General features: G+C 43.5%; 2 protein-coding genes and 1 pseudogene across 6 annotated transcripts; all 3 read right to left on the bottom strand.

Moving 5' to 3' along the window:
• Positions 1–725: 725 nt before the first annotated feature.
• Positions 726–6,048, bottom strand: LOC106568992 (GTPase IMAP family member 8). Of its 5 annotated transcripts, none has more exons than XM_045693869.1 (4): positions 5,798–6,048; positions 4,715–4,817; positions 4,233–4,511; positions 726–3,290 (listed from the first exon to the last, which is right to left on the bottom strand). In XM_045693869.1, the coding sequence occupies exons 3-4, from the start codon at positions 4,384–4,386 to the stop codon at positions 2,398–2,400; spliced, it is 1,047 nt and encodes a 348-aa protein (XP_045549825.1). In that variant the 5' UTR covers positions 4,387–4,511; positions 4,715–4,817; positions 5,798–6,048; the 3' UTR covers positions 726–2,397. The 5 variants fall into 5 exon arrangements, with proteins under 5 accessions (XP_045549825.1, XP_045549826.1, XP_013995401.1 ...); XM_045693870.1 differs by having other exon boundaries at positions 5,336–5,988; XM_014139926.2 differs by having other exon boundaries at positions 4,233–4,817.
• A 700-nt stretch (positions 6,049–6,748) lies between these two features.
• LOC106568993 (GTPase IMAP family member 7) lies at positions 6,749–9,598 on the bottom strand. Its single transcript, XM_014139928.2, has 3 exons — positions 9,260–9,598; positions 8,530–8,589; positions 6,749–7,985 (listed from the first exon to the last, which is right to left on the bottom strand). Exons 1-3 carry the CDS (start codon positions 9,282–9,284, stop codon positions 7,057–7,059), a joined length of 1,014 nt encoding a protein of 337 aa, XP_013995403.1. The 5' UTR covers positions 9,285–9,598; the 3' UTR covers positions 6,749–7,056.
• Positions 9,599–20,599: 11,001 nt separating this feature from the next.
• On the bottom strand, positions 20,600–21,500 carry LOC123726915 (transcription factor Sox-14-like; annotated as a pseudogene).
• Between the last annotated feature and the right edge of the window lie 1,799 nt (positions 21,501–23,299).

The raw sequence follows: 23,299 nt of genomic DNA, 5'->3' as shown, positions 1-23,299 counted from the left end.
GTGTGTTACAGATATTAGTTTTGGAAAAAGAAAACGGTATGGAGATCAAATGTTTCATTGATGAGAAAATTTGCAGAATGTCGGCCAAAATCCATCTCGCTCCATCTTCTCCCACTGCCGGCCACTGGGCTTCCTCTCATCACCATATTTGGTAATGAGTGGAAACGCCAACCAGATGCTTCACATTTATACATCCGGTGAAATATCTGGCTCATTGTTCTATTTCTGGCAGAGCGGTTGTGAAGGAACTGGGCTTCTTCTTTGGTGCCATGGCGATTTTGTTTGTGCATGCCGCCACCTACTGTGCGGTAGTGTGTGGTCAATCACTTTACATTTTGTGATACAAAAATAAAAAAGTAGGGGACAGGAAAAAAATTGCACCACCAACTAACCCTACACCATATACCACTATTCGAGCGTGAAAAACCCAGCAGTGTTGCAGTTCTTGACACAAACCGGTGCGCCTGTCACCTGCTACCACACCCTATTCAAAGGCACTTAAATATTTTGTCTTGCCCACACCCTCTGAATTACACACATACACAATCCTTGTCTCAATTATCTCAAGGCTTAAAAAGCCTTCTTTAACCTGTCTCCTCGCATTCATCTACACTGATTGCAGTGGATTTAACAAGTGAAATCAACAAAAGATCATAGCTTTCACCTGGATTCTCCTGGTCAGTCTGGATCATGGAAAGAGCAGGTGTTCATAACGTTCTGTACACTCAGTGTATAAAGGCAACTTTTTTCATTTGCCGTGTTTTATTGAACCTGAGCATTAAAAGAATACAAATGGGTTAATTTCACAAATAAACAGCAAACAGAAGCTACAGTATGTAAGTAAAAGTGAGAATAATGTTCACAGTTACATAAAGTGTATTTACCCTTGTTACCCATACTGTCATCATAACAATAATAATGCATTTAATTTGAAGCAGAAATAATAGACACTAAACTGATCGAAAACTACCAATGAACAGTACTCCATAGTAATTCCGCGTTCACATGCTAGTCGGAACTAGGAAAATCACAAATGTCCGACTTGCTATCTGATGATTGTAGTTATACACATGCCACATTCAATGAATTAGCAAGTCGGAAATTTCTGAGTTCCCTAGTTCCGACTAGCATATTGTAACGGTTTTGACTTGAGGTTATTGTTTGTTAGGGGTGCCAGGTAGGTTGTGCCTACCAGAGAAAATATTGATTTCTCCTTTTTGTTTGTGAGGGAATGAGTCCCGTATGGTCCGTCAAATCAAAACCAATACAAAGGACTCGTGTAAAAGTCAGTATGGAAATACACTTTTCATAAACCTTTAAAACATTGAAAATAACTTCAAAACCACTGTTCTTTTGCGTTTGTTGTATTATCACAATAATCACACAATCAATATAAAAGCCACAAAATAATAACATCCTTGGTTCACTGGTAAGTGTCCCATACCTAAAATTAAAAAAATCCAGCCTGGTAAATCAGTGCAGTGAACCCAAGTCACCTCAGTCACAAAATTGTCCTTCCATAATGTGATGCGTAAAACCTGTCTCATTCCACAATCAGATTGCAATAAACTCCGGCAACACAAACAATAAAGAGTATCGGATTTCTCAGTAGTCTTCAACTACAACTGAACACATAAACCAACACGGTATAAATCACACTAAAACAAATGAAATACCATATGCAAAAAAGTTATAGTCAGTCAGACAATCCAATCCGCCAACAGATCTCCAGCAGAGAAAGGCCACGGAAAACAGAGGGAGACCAACAATAGTAGATCCGATACTGGTTGATCTTGCGCAGTGGTGATTTTAGCATTTAAATCTTGGTAGGGCAAGAAAAAAAAATGCGGGATGCATGCCAACAAATCCGCTACCCAACTCAACACTAAACAATACATTAATTGCACTAAAACGGTGCCCACAAACTGTTAGGGCCTACATAAAGCTGTCCCAACAGCAGTCCCAACATCTTACCACTGCTACACCTGGCTATCAGCGGAGCCTTGTCTGGCACCAAAACAGTTCATTCAGCCTCATTTACTATCTTAAAAAAACAAACATAGCTGATATGGCTGACTTGCTTAAACAAATGTGGTTTCTAATGACAATTGAGATGTACAAACTATGGCATAAGGGGACGACAAGAGGATAAGAGGCAATCCGCATGTACAGTAAACTTGATAACAAATGTCTTTGATTGAACTCCAGCCTTAGGGCTCAATTCAATCTGTATTGCCAAAGTTCAGCACTATAAAGATAGAATTTTAAAGGGAATGTTCCCGCGTTTACGGTAAACGCTGTATGTCGGCTCAAATTGGCGATACGGATTGAATCGAGCCCTTAGTGACATAATCTGCCTTAATGTCTTTTAGAATCTAGTGGGCGGTATTCTTGCTGCTAATAGCTCACACCTTGCCTTAGCAGTAGGCCTTCCCTTTCTGGGGAATGGCTTGCACAAAGTGATCTAAAAAATTCTATGACCCACCATAACCATGGTATACACCTCCTAATCATTGACAAGACCCATCCTAGATCTTCTTGATCAGGTGTTGGGTCATTGTTGTTGGATCTAGCAGATGTCCTGTTGCTGTCATGTGGCTGCGTATCTGTTGGTGTAGGCCTATCTCTTTTTCGTTTCCGAATTGCATTATCCTCTTGCATTAAATTGTTTGCCATTTGGAACAGCTCAGAGCTGTAACATTGGCCATTGTTTTCTGCCACCATCTCATCTATTCTCTCTAGTAAATTCCTGACCTGCTGTTTGTTGGTCGCAGCTTCGTTGTTAAAGACACAGTACCTGCCACCACACATCACAACTATTTGTTTTACAACCTCGTTTGCATGTATTTTTTCTTCGATTGATTGGTTTTTGAGTTTATCACCATGAGTGAAAAGAACCATTGCATATTTCATAGCATCAGCTTTAAATAGCTTTTCAAGTAGACGAAGCATGTTAGTGTCATTGTGTGTTACCCTCCCAATCTCAAACACAAAGACAAAGGCATGTGGCCCTGGTGCAGAGAACACAAAACCCTTCATCATCTCATCAAATAGATGCTCAGCAGAGTGTCTCTCATTAGAAAGACCAGGTGTGTCTATCACAGTAACTTCCCTTCCTGCTACCGGTGCTGTTTTGGCCTTACTATGTGTGGTTACGGAGCCAAAGCCACAGTCAGACTTAAACTGTTCAGACCCTGTCAGACCCAGAATGGTGTTCCCTGATGCACTCTTCCCAACTCCACTTCTACCCAGCAACACGATTCTTCTGTCTTCTGTGTTTTCTGGGACACCTGTTGGATAACCATAGACAGTCATGAAAAATACCCTTACTATAGATATGACTGTCAGCTTACTATTGGTATGCACCCATAGACCTAGGTGTTGATAAACATGTAACTTGCTCTGGAAAATGTGGCCGACATTTAATATCTTCATTTATTGGTTCTAATTGCCTAGTGGTTTCTCATTTCAATCACTATTTTTTTTTTTTTATTTAACTTACTTAAAAGTTCCCAAACAGTCAAAATCATGTTTTTCATGAAATGTGAATGAAACCAGGTCAAATAAGGACTACCAAAGTAGGAAAAATGACTGTTGCTTCTACATTGATACAGTTTGATCAAAGTTACTGGTCCCCTCCCCAATGTCAAACACTTGGATTTAATGAAATGTACCCAGACCGTACCCTGTAAAGTTTCAAATGAAATTGTCCAAGATGAACTAGCTTGATAAACAGTTCGGACAATTCCATTATACAGGCAACATTTTGTATATATTGATGCTGTTACAATAACCAAACAGTTGGATAAACAAATCATTTGTAAAACCATGATGTGATGCATGACAGGATTGGATGTTGCATGCAATTTCAATGATGTTTGTGTATCAATAAATGTGCTTGAGATAATCTCACTGCAACCCTTCTCACTGCATCCATGTTGCTTGACATAGGCATTTTCATAGAACAACCAGTCAAGGTGTGCTCCCGCCCACTCAGCCTACTAGCTCCCTGCCCACTAAGTCTGTCTTTTCAGACTTCCTGGTAGTTTGACATGAGAGAAAATGCTTCTTTTTTTTTTAAATCAGGAAAAGTATTATGAGTGATGTTCTAGTCACTCAAAAGGCTATTTTACATGGGAATCAGAATGACTGTTCTGGACCTTTAACCAAGAAAGACCCTCGAGTCTATAAATCTTTTGCAAAGACGACCTGCCAAATAATAAGATACTTACTCCATGTCAGGTATCCCGATTTAGTCAGAAGCTCCTCAACCTGATCTTGACTTCCAGTGTCATTGTTGAACACATGGTATTTCAAACCAAATCTCCGAACAACTTTTGGGAGCACACCCTCGTCATCTTCAAAGATGAAATCCTCTATTTTCATGCCTTTGAGAGCATCACCATGTGTGAACAGAATGTAACTCTTGTCTATTCCTTTATCCCCCAAAATCTTCTCAATTTTCTTCACTATTTTCTGATCCTCCTCGGTGAACCTGTCTACCTTGAGTACTACCAGAAACAGACAGGGAATGGATGAGTCAAGGGCATGTTGACACACTGCTTTAATTTGCTCTTCTTCAATTTGCTCTTCTTCAGTACTGGTAATTCCTGGTGTGTCGACCACCCAGATTTGTCTTCCAGAGACTTTATCAGTCTGCTCTGTACATGTTTTTGTCACAGCCTTGAAGCTTAATTTTGATTCAAAAGCTGACCTTCCCAGGATGGCGTTTCCTGATAAACTTTTCCCAGCTCCTGACTTGCCCAACAGGACAATCCTGAGGGATGATGTGTCCATCCTGGTTTACTATTTAGTCACTGGGAAAATGGAAGGAAAGTTATTGCAGCATAGGTAACTGGTTTGAACATAACCTTGTGTAATTGTAAGCAAAATCTTTAAGGTGAGTAGAGGTTAAAACACAAACAATCGGAGTGTGTTAATCTAATGCCTTTTTTAAATGTAATATTTAGGGTAATTACACAAACCAACAGGAATCAAAGTTTACTATATACTAGTCTACCTACACTGCAAATCCACATAACTTAAATGTAGCATTCAAATATATATATATATATATATATAGAATGACATGAGACATAAAATGCATAGCTCTAGCTGCAAGAGACGATATAACTCCTTGATTCACATTTGTTTGCTAATTGTCATATTTCGCTCATTCTTGAGCGTAATCAAGATTTCACTATGCAAAAGAATCTGCAATATTTACAAGTGTTCTGGCCATTTCAATAAATGATTAAACAATTCGTTTTTCAACTTCCTGCTGTATAAATTGAAAGACGAATTTCATTCGAGTAAATTCTAAATTATCACGGACCTTATACTGTTCCAAAAAACTGCCGTAGATTGTCTTACTGAACAACAGTTGCCCAAACATTGCAGATCGTAAGAATTGTGCATTCAAATATAATTTGTGATAGTCCAATTGAATAACTGAGTACTCGATCTCAAGCAAAACAACGCAAAGCTCACCAGAAAAGTTAACTGATCATTACTTAACGTTAACACATTAATGTATTTTATTTTCTTTCTATTTCGGCTTGGCCTCCAGAACAGCACGACCATTTTACTTTGTTTTACTTTCACATGATATCGAAACTTAAACGTGGATATTATTTGTACTGAAATATTGATTGATGGTTTTAAAACAGTCTGTGTAGTCTAATAAGTCGGATTTTGTGGAATTGTGGAAAAGAAAACAGTAATTTGTCTGGCATTTTACACTGTAGCCTAGGCCTATATGCCTATTCGTCAACAAAATGGTTCGATCTATATTCACCGTCTGTTGATTGAGAAGATTCCACTGATCATTTAATTTAGAAGAAAATCCGTGATTCTACCATTCCTCGCGGAACCCCGGAACATGGCTTAATTCTCTGGTTGAAAATGAAATTCTCTTAATTTCTTAAACGCGTCTAACGTCGTCAACAGGCTATTGCGCACGAGCTCAAGGGGAAGTCTGGGTTGTATTCGTCAGTGTAGCCCGACACCGTATTAAAACGTAGCAAAACGTTCTGCAACGGAAAATTTAAAATGTTTCTTATTCGATTAGAGTTACCCGATTTAAACAGTGAGGGACTACGTGTTCGTCAATTTGGTAACTCTTTCGGTGCCTAGCGAATACAGCCCGTAGTCTAAGAGACTACAGCATCTTCCAGTGTACAGTAAAACAGGTGTTGAAGAGTCACACAAAACATATCATAAAGGACAAATATGTCCCAAATAGATTATCCAAATTTCACAGGCCGGCTCATAGCCTGTGGCAAAAATGAGAGGACATCAACAACTGGTATAGGCCAATTCAAAAAGTTCTTTATTATAAAACAAAACTATTAATTCTAAACAAAGAAAAAGGAATGAGGTATGGAAATGTCATAATGTAAGGTGCATGGATGCGTGAATATGTGTGTGTAAACATGACTGAATGGAAGCTAAATAAACCAAAAAGGGAACAAACAAAACAGGATCATACCTGGAGGAGGGAGGGAGGGAGGGAGGGAGGGAGGGAGGGAGGGAGGGAGGGAGGGAGGGAGGGAGGGAGGGAGCAAGCCAAGCGAGACAGACAGAGAGGTTAGTGGAGCAGTTTGTTAAATACCCTGAGCCCAGGTGGCTCCAATCACACCAGCTGCAATCACTAACGACCCTCCTCTGCCTGCAGGAGGAACCACCCATGCACTTGCAGAGGAGGAGCCGTGACACAAATGACTGATGAAATAAATGAACACTATAGGCACATCAAATAGGTTTTAATGGTGACAAAAAAAATTGACAATACTTGTATTATAACATTTTATAAAAATGTATCAACAAGGCAACAATTATATTTTCTTAGACTTAGCTAACAGAATTGGCATTTGCTTTAGAAAAATGAGAAACAGGCCTACCAAATATACACATATCATTTGTGATTCTGCTATTATTTAAAGATCATTCAAATTTAAAGTAGGGCCTATCATCACATGTTGTGCTACAAAGTAGTTTACCAGCACATCAATTGTGCATTCACTGCAAATTACCACTACTAGGCCTATACAGTAGTTAGTTCCATTTTAAGGACAAGGTCTCTGGGTATCGCCCAACAATGTCATCAAAGTCCTCAGTGCCTGGGACTTGCTCTACAACATATCGCGTTCTGTTCTTTAAACCATCATAAAATCTCTTTGTCTCTTGAATGTGATTGTCCCTTCTCTTCAGAGTTCTCTCACGTTGTCTGTTTCTGCCCTCCTTTTCAGCCCCTTTTAGAGTCAGGTTTTCTGCCAGCAGTGCACACAGAGCTTTATCATATTTTGATTTAAGTGCCTCAACTTCTTCTTGCAGTTTCTTCTCATATACCTCCTTGAGCATTGACTCTCTCTCCTCCAGCATTTTGGAAACTTTTTGGTATGTGTAGTTAGAGTAGAAGTCCCCATTGTTGTCAGCAACCATGTCATCAATCTTTTCAAACAGCTCACAGACTTGGGTACGGTCGTTTGTTTTCATGTTATTGAAGATGTGGTACCTATTCCCAAATGTATTCAAAATCAGTTTGAGATCTTCACCAGCTTCCTCCACACATTTTTCAATACCCCCTTTAACTTTGTCTCCATGGGTGAAAAGGATCATGGTGTATTTTCTAGCATCTTTCCCAAATATCTCCTCAACCTTTTTCACTGCACTTCTGTCCTCCTCTGTGAAGGTACCTACTTTAATCACAACTATGATGGCGTGTGGACCTGGTGCTGACATGTTGACACATTTAGCTATCTCTCTCTTTACTGTCTCCTCAGAGAGAGAAGTATCGAACAAGCCAGGTGTGTCCACTATGGTGACCTCTCGGCCCCCCACCTCCCCTGTCTCTTTAGAACACTCTCTGGTGACAGAGTACCCACTGACACCTGATCTGAAGGCATCTCTCCCTAGGATTGTGTTGGCTGATGAACTCTTCCCAGAACCAGTCTTCCCCACCAGCGCAATTCTGGACATGGACACTGAAAGGAAGTAAATGCAACCTTTCAGTATTGTGATTTGGAATTGTTTGAAATAGTAGTTTTCGGATTGTTAGATATTGTAGCGACCGTAACCCAACACCTAGCAACCTCATCAAGAGTGCTTGGTGCAATGGTTAAGGTGTTGGCTTGATGGTCACTGGACCCAGGTTTGAGTCCCGGTTGGAGCTACCCCCCAAATATAAGTCAGTTCATTCATATGATTTGGTGAACAAAATAAAATAAGGCCTACTATGAAATAGCAACAAATAAATACAATTATTTATATCATTATAACTTTGGTCATTGAAAGTGAATGGTTCTAGGCTACTACTGATAGCTGTTTCAGTATGATATATTGGATAAAGTAATAAAGACAGACACCAATGTCTAGTTCAATAGCCTTGTTCATGCATTGTACAAATCCCTACACGCGGAGTCCGGGGAACAGTCCGGCTAGTCGATTACCTATCAACTAGACTCCGTAACAATAGCTTTTATAAATATTGCAGTATTTCCTGTAAGTTATAGATAAAGTCATTCTTACTATTGGGACGTCTACCATCAATGCTGGACCTTCTCTGCCATGCTTTCAGCGGATAATCTTCTGCAGAAGAGAAACAGGTTTAGTCATGGAAATAATTGTTTTTGATAAGGTAAACTTTGATAGAGGTGGCATTTTAATTGTAATCTCGACCAAGTTTAAACATGTGCAGTCAATGTCTGATCCAAATATGACATAGCTGATGCCGAGAAGCGAGAATGAGTGAATAGAGAACAGAACGAGGAATTTGGCTACTCAACCTCACGCAAAATTATGCAATGGGTAGGCCTAGCTATTAAGTAAAACAGCACGATCGTTTTACTTAGGCTTTACTTTCACTTTATATTGAATCGAAATGTAACAGCAATCTAACGAATTTGTAGTCAAAAGGTCAGTTTGAACCAGACTGTGGATCCTAATAAACCTAATGAGGAATTGCATGAGATAAAACAAAGACTGTTGTTGATTGTTATGTCAGTGACAATGTGTCATGGGTCTCCAGCCCTGTTACTGGAGAGTTACTGCCCTGTAGGTTAACTAACCTGATTCCGTTTATCAACCAGCTAATTATAACAATTATGTACGCTAGATTAGGGTTGGATTCAACATTTACAGGACGGTAGTTTTCCAGAAACAAGGTTGGACAGGCTGCGGTAGGCTCCAAATAAACCATAAACATGAACATGCGAGTTTAAACAAGAAATAGTCACATCGTGCATTGTTTGATACTCACCATCTGTCGATTTGGAAGATGCCATTGATAATTTAAATAACAAATATCTGTGATTTTACCATCCCATCGGATCCTCTGAACAAATTGAGATTGAGGAAATAAAATGCTTAATTACGCAGCGTACCGCCCGAGTTCTGTTTGGCACGTACTCAGATAGGAAGGCAAGCTTCAGTGAGTGGGAAGATCACACAGCATGTAGCCTACGCAGTGGCGACCCGTCATTCAGGACAGGTGGGGCATTTTGAGCACCATATTTAAAATGTTTGGACTTGCCTGTTTTGCATGTTATTTTGGTATTAATACGTGTCACATATCAGTTTGAGTAAGGCAGCTCCAAAATGCATGTTTCAGCCTAGCTCAGTGCTTTCCGTGGAAGTGGGGCAAGCCAGCAGAAAATAGGAGCATTGCACCATGATTGGCTCAGTGTTCTGTCACTCCTTGGGACACTACGTCATTGCCAAGTCTAAGTCCTTAGTGAGGGTAGACATAGAACATTTAAGCCCTTTGGATCCTGCCATAGAGTTACACTTTAAGTGCCCTTCCAAGAAGGCTCAAGGTCATTGGCCACAGATAAAATGACGTCAAATCACGTTATATGTACAGTTGCTTTGATTGGACTGATCATGTCAACATCTTACTTTCAAAATCTTAGCTAGCAGTCATCATCGTGAATCTACTGGCAAATCCTTTTTAATCCTTGTCATATGAAGAGAAATAATGAAGAGAAATTATAGATAAAAGAAATTGGTGCTCATCTGCCATTGGACATTAACATTAAACAAGAAGTTGGAAATCGCAAATTCAACAATGAGTGGTTTAGAAGGAATCAGTGACAGTGGCTAACTGCAAGCATTGCAACTGGGAAGTTGGGAATAAATGAGCTCAAACTGGGAAACTACGTTTTAAACGGTCATTCAACTCAGAATTGTAAATCCGGCCTCTTTCTCAAAATTTGCCCACAATGGACTGTCGCGCCACCTTCCTGTTCAAGTGAGCACATCACAAAAAGGTTAAAAAAACATCTTATATGCTGCTGCATAAATTATGTAATATGCCAGGGAGATATGTATACTGTAGCTAAGAAAGTAATACTAAGTGTATGTTGTGTAGTAAGCTGTTAGTAACCCATGTGTCCCACCCTAATGATTTGGTATATTTTCACCTCTTAATTTAGCCTAATGTTCTGACTTGGTGGTGCACATGTAGCCTATAACCTGTTTTTGAGAAATGTAATCATTGAATATTGTAAGAGCTTTCATTGTCTGCTTGTATGCCCCCTTTATTTATCCTACGGTTCTGACTTGGTGTACTGAGAGTACACTGTAAGAACGGCCCATGTTCTGAATTCTGTCGCTGTACATTTCAAAAGTGCTGAACAAATAGTTATATTGACTATGTCCATCCTAGCTTTCTTATTAATGTCTTAATCGAAATTGCGGATTGCCTCTTATCTGCTTGTCGTCCCCTTATGCCATATTTTGTACAGCTCAATAGTTAGTAGAAACCACATTTGTTTAAGCAAGTCAGCCATATCAGCTATGTTTTTTAAAAAGTAAATGAGGCTGAATGAACTGTTTCGCTGCCAGACAAGGCTCCGCTGATAGCCAGGTGTTGCATTGGTAAGGTGTTGGGACTGCTGTTGGGGCTCTGCTGTTGGGACAGCTTTATGTAGGCCCTAACAGTTTGTGGGCACCGTTTGTCACCGTTATAGTGACATTAATGTATTGATTAGTGTTGTGTTGTGAAGTGGCTTTGCTGGAAGTCCATGCAGTCCATGCAGTCATACTTCTAGCCCTTCGCGGAGCAGAACAGAGCCAAAGATTTGGATAACTAACCCAAGACACAGATAGAACAATGAGACAGATATTTCACCAGACGCATAAATTTGAAGCATCTGGGTGAGGTTTCCACTGTGGTAGTGAGTGGCCAGCAGTGGGAGAAGATGGATTTTGGCCGACATTCTGATGATTTACTCATCGATGACACATTTGATCTAAATACAGTTTTCTGTTCCTAAAACCACAATCTGTTACAAACAAAGTTGACTACGTTTTGTAGATTTTACCCTTTGCCAAAGTTTTTAGAAGGAGTGCAAAGGCGAATTGAGTTATTGCATACCTGCACTTCACTGAGTAGGCATTCCCCAACGGAAATATGCAAAAACATGCTAGAACGCACCAATAGGATCTCGCTAGCGTGTGCTCGGCTCTGCCCACCTCTTTGCTTGTTCTGCCCACTCTGGCTTATTTGTTCCCATTTGAAACGACAGGATGTGGTCTATCTTGGTTTAGTTTTAAAAATCTTTGCCCAAGATAGACCAGAGCCCATCTTCTTCATTGGTATAATCACGTTCGCAACAATTATATGTGCATTCCGCCACCTACTGTACAGGTGATTAATAAAGATTTCAATAAGGAAATAATGCGGGGTGAAAAAATATATATAAAACAAATTCCATACAAACTATCAATAACAAAATGTCAATTAAACTAAATCAGCCTGCTTTTCTGTTCTAATCAAGTCCCTACACAGGCTCAGAAGGATCTTGTGAGGGCGGGACATTTTCTGGCAACAGTAGTCCTTGCAGTGTCTCTGCAATGAAGTCTCGGAGGCCCAAAATCTTATCAAAGCTTCTTTGAATTCTTGGACACTTGTGCAGTACAATTAATAATGGTGGCTATAAATATTACAAACTAACCTTCTTCACAATAAGTGTATCCAGATATAGGGGCGCAACTTTGGTTTTAGAAGTGGGGGGAAATAACTTTTTTTAATGTTTGGGCATCTAAAGCTAATTTCCTGCATTTCTACACAATCTAATATGACCCATGGCCCTTCTAGCAGTTTCTATTTAGAACAAAAAGTAAGCAAAAATGCCCACAGTCATCAAGCTAGGTAAGAGATTATTATTAAATATGTTTAAGTGATTGATAAGACTGAACTAGATCAATGATAATTCAATAATCAATATTGTGTTAAACCTGTAACCAATAGCCTAACAAATGAGCTAGAGGTCGACCGATTATGATTTTTCCATGCCGATACCAGTTATTGGGGGACCCAAAAAAAAAACGATGCGGGCCAATGCGGTCTGGGATGGCCCAGACTCGGCTCGGGGCGACTACCCTGAGTTCACCCGCTGCTTCCGGGCGGTTTTCGATCATCCCCCGGAGGGCAGGGCGGCGGGTGAGTGTCTATTCCATTTGGGACAGGAGACAAGGAGCGCTCAGGATTTCGCCCTGGAATTCTGGACTCTCGCCGCTGGATCGGGGTGGAATGAGCGGGCCCTGATAGATCACTATAGGTGTAGCCTTCGCGAGGACGTCCGCCGGGAGCTGGCCTGTAGGGACAACGCCTCCACCCTAGACCAACTGGTGGATTTGTCCATTAGACTGGACAACCTGCTGGCTGCCCGGGGACGTTCCAGTCGGGGTCTGTTCGTTCCGCCTCCCAGTCCTCCCGCTCCACAGCCCATGGAGATAGGGGGGGCTGCGTCGAGGAAGACCGGAGGGGGGGGGTCTCTCCTGCACCCGCTGTGGGCGCAGAGGACACACTGTGGACCGGTGCTGGAGAGGTCCCCCCGGGAGTTCGGAGGGCAGGCAGAGCACTACTTCGACCCCCCAGGTGAGTCTGCACCAGCCACACCCAGAGCCCCCTGTCGACCACATGTACATCTCCGTTTGTTTTCCTGATTTTTCTCCTCACTTCCAGTATAAGGCACTAGTCGATTCAGGTTCACCTGGGAGTTTTATGGATCGTGGGTTAGCGAAGAGGTTAGGGATTCCCCTGGTTCAGCTGGACCACCCCTTCCCCGTGCACGCCCTAGATAGTCGACCGCTAGGGTCAGGCCAAGTAGGGGAGGTCACAGTGCCACTGGTTATGCAGACGTGGGGGGGTCATGAGGAGCGTATCAGCCTGTTCCTCATTGACTCCCCAGCGTTTCCGGTGGTACTTGGAATCCCCTGGCTAGCCACGCACAACCCTCAGATTTCGTGGAGGCAGAGGGCTCTTACGGGGTGGTCGAGGGAGTGCTCAGGTAGGTGCATAGGAGTTTCCATCGGTGCGACTACGGTGGAGAGTCCAGACCAAGTCTCCACCGTGCACATTCCCTCAGAGTATGCCGATTTGGCTATCGCCTTCAGTAAGACGAAGGCGACTCTATTACCCCCCCATCTACGAGGGGATTGTGCGATAAACCTCCAGGCCGACGCGGTTCTTCCTAGGAGTCACGTGTATCCTCTGTCTCAGGAGACAGTGGCTATGGATACATACGTCACTGACTCCTTGAGACAGGGATACATTCGGCCCTCTAAGACCCCCGTCTCCTCGAGCTTTTTTTTCGTGAAGAAGAAGGAAGGAGGTCTGCGCCCGTGCATTGACTATAGAGGTCTAAATGCTATCACAGTGGGTTTCAGTTACCCGCTACCTCTCATTGCTACGGCAGTGGAGTCATTTCACGGGGCGCGCTTTTTCACGAAATTAGATCTCAGGAGCGCTATTAACCTGGTGCGTATTCGAGATGGAGATGAGTGGAAAACCGCATTTAGTACCTCATCGGGCCATTATGAGTACCTCGTCATGCCGTATGGGTTAAAGAACGCTCCCGCTGTCTTCCAATCCTTTGTGGACGAGGTCCTTCGGGACATGCTCAGGCAGGGTGTGGTGGTGTACATTGATGACATCCTGATCTGCTCCGCCACACGCGCCGAGCATGTGTCCCTGGTGCGTAAAGTGCTTGGGCGGCTGCTGGAGCATAACCTATACGTCAAGGCTGAGAAATGTGAGTTCTTCAAACGAGCCGTCTCATTTCTAGGATATCGCATTTCCACCTCGGGAGTGGAGGTGGAGTGTGACCGCGTGACGGCTGGTCGTAATTGGCCAACCCCAACCACTGTGAAGGAGGTGCAGCGGTTCTTGGGATTCGCTAATTATTATCGGAGGTTTATCCGGGGTTTTGGCCAGGTGGTGGCTCCCATTACCTCACTGATGAAGGGGGGCCGGTGCGGCTACGATGGTCAGCAGAGGCGGACAGAGCCTTCCATCGTCTGAAGGTTCTGTTCACCAACGCACCTGTCCTGGCGCATCCGGACCCCTCTTTGCCATTCATAGTGGAGGTGGACGCGTCCGAGGCTGGGGTAGGAGCTGTGCTATCGCAGCGCTCGGGCGTTCCTCCGAAGCTCCGCCCATGCGCATTCTTTTCTAAGAAGCTGAGCCCGGCGGAGCGCAACTATGATGTGGGGGACCGGGAGCTGTTAGCCGTGGTCAGGGCTTTGACGGTGTGGAGACATTGGCTTGAGGGGGCACGTCACCCTTTTCTCATCTGGACCGACCACCGTAACCTGGAGTATATTCGGGCAGTGAGGAGGCTTAATCCCCGTCAGCCAAGGTGGGCCATGTTTTTCACGAGGTTTCACTTTACCCTCTCGTACATTCCAGGTTCCCGGAACCGGAAGGCTGACGCACTGTCGCGTCTCTACGACACCTAGGAGCGGACCATCGATCCTACTCCCATACTTCCCGCCTCCTGTCTGGTGGCACCGGTGGTATGGGAGGTGGATGCGGACATCGAGCGGGCGGGTCGGTCAGAACCCACTCCACCGCAGTGTCCCGTGGGTTTGAAATACGTTCCGCTCGGTGTTCGCGATCGCCTGATCCGATGGTCCCACACTCTATCCTCCTCGGGTCATCCTGGGGTGGAACGGACAGTGCGGGGCCTGAAGGGAAGGTACTGGTGGCCCACCTTGGCTGAGGATGTTCGGCGTTATGTCTCTTCCTGTTCGGTATGCGCTCAGTGCAAGGCTCCTAGGCACCTGCCTCGAGGGAAATTACAGCCCCTCCCCGTTTCACAGCGGCCTTGGTCTCACCTCTCGGTGGATTTCCTCACGGATCTCCCGCCGTCCCAGGGGAATACGGCGATCCTGGTCGTTGTGGACAGGTTCTCTTAAGTCCTGCCGTCTGCTCCCTTTGCCCGGTCTTCCTACGGCCCTGCAGACCGCGGAGGCCCTGTTCACCCATGTCTTCCGGCACTATGGGGTGCCCGAGGACATCGTATCTGATCGGGGTCCCCAGTTCACGTCCAGGGTGTGGAGATCGTTTATGGAGAGGCTGGGGGTCTCGGTCAGCTTGACCAGCTTGACGCCCCCGTGTTTAACACGGGGGACAGAGTCTGGCTCTCGACCCGGAACCTGCCTCTCCGCCTGCCCTGCCGGAAGCTGGGTCCGCGGTTTGTGGGGCCGTTCAAAGTCCTGAGGAGGATAAACGAGGTGTGTTACAGGTTACAACTCCCTTCATATTACCGCATTAACCCCTCGTTTCATGTGTCTCTCCTCGGGCCGGTGGTAGCTGGTCCGCTGCAGGACAATGAGGTGCTGGAGGTCCCCCCGCTCCCCCGGGGGGCCCCGGCGTACACAGTCCAAGCCATCCTGGACTCCCGATGTCGGGTAGGGGGCCTGCAGTACCTCGTGGACTGGGAGGGGTACGGTCCGGAGGAGAGGTGCTGGGTCCCAGCGGCGGACATTCTAGATCCACCCATGCTACAAGAATTCCACCGCCGCCGTCCGGATCGTCCGGCGCCTCGCCCTCCGGGCCGTCCCCGAGGCCGGCGTCAGGGGAGGGGTACTGTCACAGTATCTAACGAAGGTGGCGCCCGGCGGTCGTCGTCGCCGGCCTATTAGCTGCCACCGATCGTTGTTTCTGTGTCTTTTGGTTTTGTCTGTCTATCCCGCACCTGTTTTGTGTCTGTAATTAGTGGGGGGTTATTTAGTGTGCATTTTCAGTTGGGATTCTTGTGCGGGATTGTTTATCTGTCGCTAGAGGACAGGTGTTAGTTGGCGCTGGCTTTATATTCAGCGTGTTACTGTTCTGTACGGTGTTTGCCGGGCTGCGCCCCGTGCGTTAAACGTTTCCGAACGATTCTCCTGTTTTGGGTGTTATGCGCACCCTGTGCTTTTTTTCGGACACCTTATTGTCTACGGTGGAAATAAACTTTTGATCTACCGGACCTCAGTCTCCTGCATTTGACTCTGCTCCTTTCCTGCTCCTAAGAGAACGTGACACAAATAAATAATGAAACATGTTCAATTTGGTTTAAATAATGCAAAAACACAGTGTTGGAGAAGAAAGTAAAAGTGCAATATGTGCCATGTAAAAAAGCTAACGTTTAAGTTCCTTGCTCAGAACATGAGAACATATGAAAGCTGGTGGTTCAATATTCCCTGGTCTTCAATATTCCCAGTTAAGTAGTTTTAGGTTGTAGTTATTATAGGAATTATGACGCGTCGACTATTTCTCTCTATACTATTTGTATTTCACATACATTTGACTATTGGATGTTCTTATAGGCACTTTAGTATTGCCAGCCTAATCTCAGGAGTTGATAGGCTTGAAGTCATAATCAGAGCTGTGAATCAAGCATTGCTAAGAGCTGCTCGCAAATGCAGTAAAGTGCTGTTTGAATGAATGCTTATGAGCCTGCTGCTGCCTACCACCGCTCAGTCAGCCTGCTCTATCAAATATCAAATCATAGACATAATTATAATAAACACACAGAAATAGAGCCTTTGGTCATTAATATGGTCAAATCCAGAAACTATAATTTTGAAAACAAAACGTTTATTCTTTCAGTGAAATACGGAATCATTCCGTATTTTGTCGAACGGGTGGCAACCCCAAGTCTAAATATTGCTGTGACATTGCACAACCTTCAATGTTATGTCATAATTATGTACAATTCTGGCAAATTAATTACGGTCTTTGTTAGGAAGAAACACAGTTCGCAACGAGCCAGGCGGCCCAAACTGTTGCGTATACCCTGACTCTGCTTGCACTAAACGCAAGAGAAGTGACACAATTTCCCTAGTTAATATTGCCTGCTAACATGCATTTATTTTAAATAAATATGCAGGTTTAAAAATATATACTTCTGTGTATTGATTTTAAGAAAGGCATTGATGTTTATGGTTAGGTACATTTGTGCAACGAATGTGCTTTTTTTCACGAATGCGCTTTTGCCAAATCATCACCCGTTTAGCAAAGTTGAAGTTGGCTGTGATTCGATGATAAATTAACAGGCACCACATTGATTATATGCAACGCAGGACAAGCGAGTTAACCTAGTAATATCATCAACCATGTGTAGTTAACTAGTGATTATGTGAAGATTGTTTTTTATAAGATAAGTTTAATGCTAGCTAGCAACTTAACTTGGCTCATTGCAGCCACAAGGTCCTTTAGACGCTGCACTCGCGTAACAGGTGGTCAGCCTGCCACGCAGTTTCCTCATGGATTGGCCATAATCGGCATCCAAAAAGGCTGATTACCGATTGTTATGAAAACTTGAAATCGGCCGATTTAATCGGTCGACCTCTAAAATGAACAACTCTTACAAATAAAGTACAAATCAATCAATCAAATGTATTTATAAAGCCCTTTTTACATCAGCAGATGTCACAAAGTGCTATACAGAAACCCCAAGCAATATAGATGTAGAAGCACGATGGCTAGGATAAACTCCCTAGAAAGGCAGGAACCTAGGAAGAAACCTAGAGAGGAACTAGGCTGGCCAGTCCTCTTCTGGCTGTGCCGGGAGGAGATTATAACAGTACATGGCCAGCACTAGTAAGCCAGTGACTTGGCCTCCGTAATAGGGTCAGAGGCAGAGAATCCCAGTGGAGAGAGGGGAACGGCCAGGCAGAGACAGCAAGGGTGGTTCGTCGCTCCAGTGCCTTTCCGTTCACCTTCGCGCCCATGGGCCAGACTACACTCAATCATAGGACCTGCTGAAGAGATGAGTCTTCAGTAAAGACATAAAGGTCGAGACTGAGCTTGCATCCCTCACATAGATAGACAGACCATTCCATAAAAATGTAGCTTTATAGGAGAAAGCCCTGCCTCCAGCTGTTTGCTTAGAAATTATAGGGACAATAAGGAGGCCTGCGTCTTGTGACCGTAGCATACGTGTAGGTATGTATGGCAGGACCAAATTTGAACAAAAGTTTAGGATTTTTGCAATGTTTACGAAGATGGAAAAAAGCTGTCTTTTAAATATTCTTGACATGTTCGCCAAAAGGGAGATCAGGGTCCAGAGTAACGCCAATGTCCTTCACAGTTTTATTTGAGACGACTGTACAACCATCAAGATTAATTGTCAGATCCAATAGAAGATCTCTTTGTTTCTTGGGACCTAGAACTAGCATCTCTGTTTTGTCACAGTTTAAAAGTAAAACATTTGACGCCCTCCGCTTCTTTATGTCTGAAACACAGGCTTCCAGGGTAGTTAATTTTGGGGCTTCACCATGTTTCATCGAAATGTACAGCTGTGTGTCATCCGCATAAAAAAAGTTAACATTGTGTTTCCGAATGACATCACCAATAGGTAAAATATATAGTGATAACAATAGTGGTCCTAAAACACAACCTTGAGGAACTTCAAAACTTACAATTGATTTGTCAGAGGACAAACTATCCACAGAGACAAACTGATATATTTGACAGATATAATCTAAACCAGGCAAGAACTTGTCTGTGTAGACCAATTAGTGTTTCCAATCTCTCCAAAAGAATGTGGTGATCACTGGTGTCAAAACAGCACTAAGGTCTAGGAGCACGAGAACAGATGCAGAGCCTTGGTCTGATGCCATTAAAAGGTAATTTACCACATTCACGAGTGCAGTCTCAATGCTATGATTTGGTCTAAAACCAGACGGAAGCGTTTCGTATACATTATTTGTCTTCAGGCAAGCTGCGCAACAGCTTTTTCAAACAATTTGGAGAGGAATGGGAGATTCGATAAAGGCTGATTTCGTTTTTTTACATTTTCCGGGTCACGGTTTGTCTTTTTCAAGAGAGGCTTTATTACTGCCACTTTTAGTAAGTTTGGTACAATTCCGGTGGATAGGGAACCATTTATTTTGTTCAACATAGGATGGCCAAGCACAGGAAGTAGCTATTTCAGTAGTTTAGTAGGGTCCAGTATGCAGCTTGAAGGTTTAGAGGCCATGACTATTTTCATGAATGTGTCAAGAGATATAGGATTAAAAAACTTCCGTGTCTCCATTGATCCTAGGTCCTGGCAGTTTTGTGCAGACTCAGCACAACTGGGCTTTGGAGAAATACACAGATTCAAAGAGGAGTCCGTAATTTGCTTTATTTTCGTCGAAGAAGTTCATGAATTCATCACTGCTGAAGTGTAAGCCATCCTCTCTTGGGGAATGCTACTTTTTAGTTAGCTTTGCGACAGTATCAAAATAAATGTTGGATTGTTCTTATTCTCCTCAATTAGGTTGGAAAAATAGGATGATCGCGCAGGCGTGAGGGCTCTTTGATATTGCACGGTACTGTCTTTCCAAGGTAGTTGGAAGACTTCCAGTTTGGTGGAGCGCCATTTCCGTTCCAATTTTCTGGAAGCTTGCTTCAGGGTTCGGGTATTTTCTGTATACCAGGGAACTAGTTTCTTAGGGATGCGACTGCATCTAGGGTATTATGCAAGGTTAAATTTACATCCTCAGTTAGGTGGTTAACCGATTGTTGTACTCCAACGTCCTTGTGTAGGTGGAGGGAGTATGGAAAGGCATCTAGGAATTTTTGGGTTGTCCGAGAATTTATAGCATGACTTTGATGATCCTCGGTTGGGGTCTGAGCATATTATTTGTTGCGATTGCAAATGTAATAAAATGGTGGTCTGATAGTCCAGGATTATGAGGAAAACATTTAGATCCACAATATTTATTACACAGGACAAAACTAGATCCAGGGTATGACTGTGGCAATGAGCAGGTCCGGAGACATGTTGAACAAAACCCACTGAGTCAATGATGGCGCCAAAAGCCTTTTGGAGTGGGTCTGTGGACTTTTCCATGTGAGTATTAAAGTCACCAAAAATGTGAATATTATCTGCCATGACTACAAGGTCTGATAGGAATTCAGGGAACTCAGTGAGGAACGCTGTATACGGCCCAGGAGGCCTGTAAACTGTAGCTATAAAAAGTGATTGAGTAGGCTGTATAGATTTCATGACTAGAGCAAAAGACGAAAACACAGTAAAACATTATTTTTATTAACTGAAATTTGCTGTCGTAAATGTTAGAAACATCTCCGCATTTGCGGGATTTTCAGGGGATATGGTCACTAGTCTAACCAGGAGAAGAGGCCTCATTTAACACAGTAAATTCATCTAGTTTAAGCTATGTTTCAGTCAGGCCAATCACATCAAGATTACGATCAGTGATTAATTAATTGACTATAACTGCCTTGAAAGTGAGGGATCTAATATTAAGTAGCCCTATTTTGAGATGTGAGAGATCACAATCTCTTTCAATAATGACCGGAATGGAGGAGGTATGTTTAGTTTTGCCCAACCTAGATCGAGGCACAGACACGGTCTCAATGGGGATAACTGGCGCCTAAGAACGTGGCTGACGTTTTACATTCTCCCAACCAATTGTGCTATTTTGCTATTTGTTTTGCGTTTTTTGTAACTTATTTTTTTTTACTTATTGTGTACATAATGTTGCTGCTACCGTCTCTTATGACCGAAAATAACTTCTGGTCATCAGAAAAGCGTGGTGAGGAGTAGTACGGGTCTATCCCAGTCTTGTTCAAACCTGGAAAAATAATGTATGCAACCTGAGGCTGTAAACTCATTGCCGACCACGCGCCACAGTTACAGGGCACGACGTACCATGGGTTCGTGGGTGACGGGTGAGTGTGCTGGCTGGGGCATGATCCCAAACTTCCAAACGCGCAAATCTGGTATCCCAAAGATGGCGCGTAATACAAGACGTTGGCAGCCAGCTAGTTGGGCATTTCTGAAATCCTCGGGACAGCGCCAGTGCTGAATTTACCAGGGCCAAGCAGCCAATATGGCGACGACGTCGGCGACAAAATGGCTCTAGCTTTCTCTGCCGAAGCCAAAAAGGGGCTCCATGGAAAATCCTTTCAAATGTTCTGCATCCCCGAGTAAGGGCAAGGGGAAAAGGAAACGGTCTTTCTTGAGCAAACTCTTGGATTTGCGCCGGGGTCTGTACTTGTCGTTGGGATGTTCTCTCATGTGTTGTGCTCGCAAGGTCTTGGCCTAATCAATGTATGGTTGCTTACCTAGCAACTTCCACTCCGCGCAAAGTCTTTTGCTGATTTCAAAGTTGTGTATTTTGGGGTTCTCCAGTGACATCTTTCGCCTCTGACCGCGAGACCACACCATGAAAGCGTTCATGGGTCTCTTTATGTGATCCAAAGGTTTTGCCATCTCAAAAGCGCACGGTGAAATGAGCATCAACATCAAAGAAAAGTTATAAAGATCTATAGATGTAAATATAAAGGTATAAGTATTCACCTCATCAACTGCTCATACTCCTTTGGTGTGCTGGTGGAGATGTGGTACAGGAGAGAAAACGAAGGCTATCCAAATTGGGTATAGGCTAATTAACAGAGTTTAAAGAAAAGGTAAATACAAATGCCTTTGTGAGTTTAATCACTTGTGTATTTCTCAAGAAAATAAACTTGTTTGCAATGCAAGCTCAATATTGTGGAGAGGCGCGTGAATGGGAGCCAAACATAGCCAAGTTGAAAGGCAGAAATGATGCTGGGCAGGTCTGCGCGCAACCTGACATAATTGGACTGTCACACTCAGGCAAACCAATTGGAGTGTAGAAAGCAATATAATCCCGTTCCTAAACGTTGAACCTAAACTCAGCAAAAAAAGAAACGTCCCTTTTTCAGGACCCTGTCTTTCAAAGATAATTCGTAAAAATCTAAATAACTTCACAGATCTTCATTGTAAAGGGTTTAAACACTGTTTCCCATGCTTGTTCAATGAACCATAAACAATTAATGAACATGCACCTGTGGAACGGTCGTTAAGACACTAACAGCTTACAGACGGTAGACAATTAAGGTCACAGTTATGAAAACTTAGGACACTAAAGAGGCCTTTCTACTGACTCTGAAAAACATCAAAAGAAAGATGCCCAGGGTGCCTGCTCATCTGCGTGAACGTGCCTTAGGCATGCTGCAAGGAGGGATGAGGACTGCAGATGTGGCCAGGGCAATAAATTGCAATGTCCGTACTGTGAGATGCCTAAAACAGCAGGCCTGTTGTAAGGCAGGTCCTCACCAGACATCACCGACAACACGTCGCCTATGGGTTTTGTCTCACCGGGGGTGATGGTCATATTCACTTTTATCGTCGGAAGAATGAGTGTTACACCGAGGCCTGTACTCTGGAGCATTATCGATTTGGAGGTGGATGGTCCGTCATGGTCTGGGGCGGTGTGTCACAGCATCATCGGACTGAGCTTGTTGTCATTGCAGGCAATCTCAACGCTGTGCGTTACAGGGAGGACATCCTCCTGTCTCATGTGGTACCCTTCCTGCAGGCTCATCCTGACATGACCCTCCAGCATGACAATGCCACCAGCCATACTGCTCGTTCTGTGCGTGATTTCCTGCAAGACAGGAATGTCAGTGTTCTGCCATGGCCAGCGAAGAGCCCGGATCTCAATCCCATTGAGCACATCTGGGACCTGTTGGATCGGAGGGTGAGAGCTAGAGCCATTCCCCACAGAAATGTCCGGGAACTTGCAGGTGCCTTGGTGGAAGAGTGGGGTAACATCTCACAGCATGAAATGGCAAATCTGGTGCAGTCCATGAGGAGGAGATGCACTGCAGTACTTAATGCAGCTGGTGGCCACACCAGATGCTGATTGTTACTTTTAATTTTGACCTCCACCCCTTTGTTCAGGGACACATTATTCAATTTCTGTTAGTCACATGTCTGTGGAACTTGTTCAGTTTATATCTCAGTTGTTGAATCTGGTTATGTTCATACAAATATTTACACATGTTAAGTTTGCTGAAAATAAACGCAGTTGACAGTGAGAAGACCTTTCTTTTTTAGCTGAGTTTATATGCAAAAAGAAATTGAGGAAGGAAAGCGCTCTCTTTTTTTGTAGTTTATTTTGCCAACCCTAGCTAGGTTTCCATCCAATTGTGGACAGGTTTTCATGCGAATATTCTAAAATCCACATAAAGAAAATATGTGCATTT

Source organism: Salmo salar, chromosome ssa14, assembly GCF_905237065.1.
Source record: "Salmo salar chromosome ssa14, Ssal_v3.1, whole genome shotgun sequence".
Lineage (NCBI taxonomy): Eukaryota > Metazoa > Chordata > Actinopteri > Salmoniformes > Salmonidae > Salmo > Salmo salar.
The sequence above is the reverse complement of the archived record's forward strand: the minus strand, read 5'-3'. Positions and strand labels throughout refer to the sequence as shown.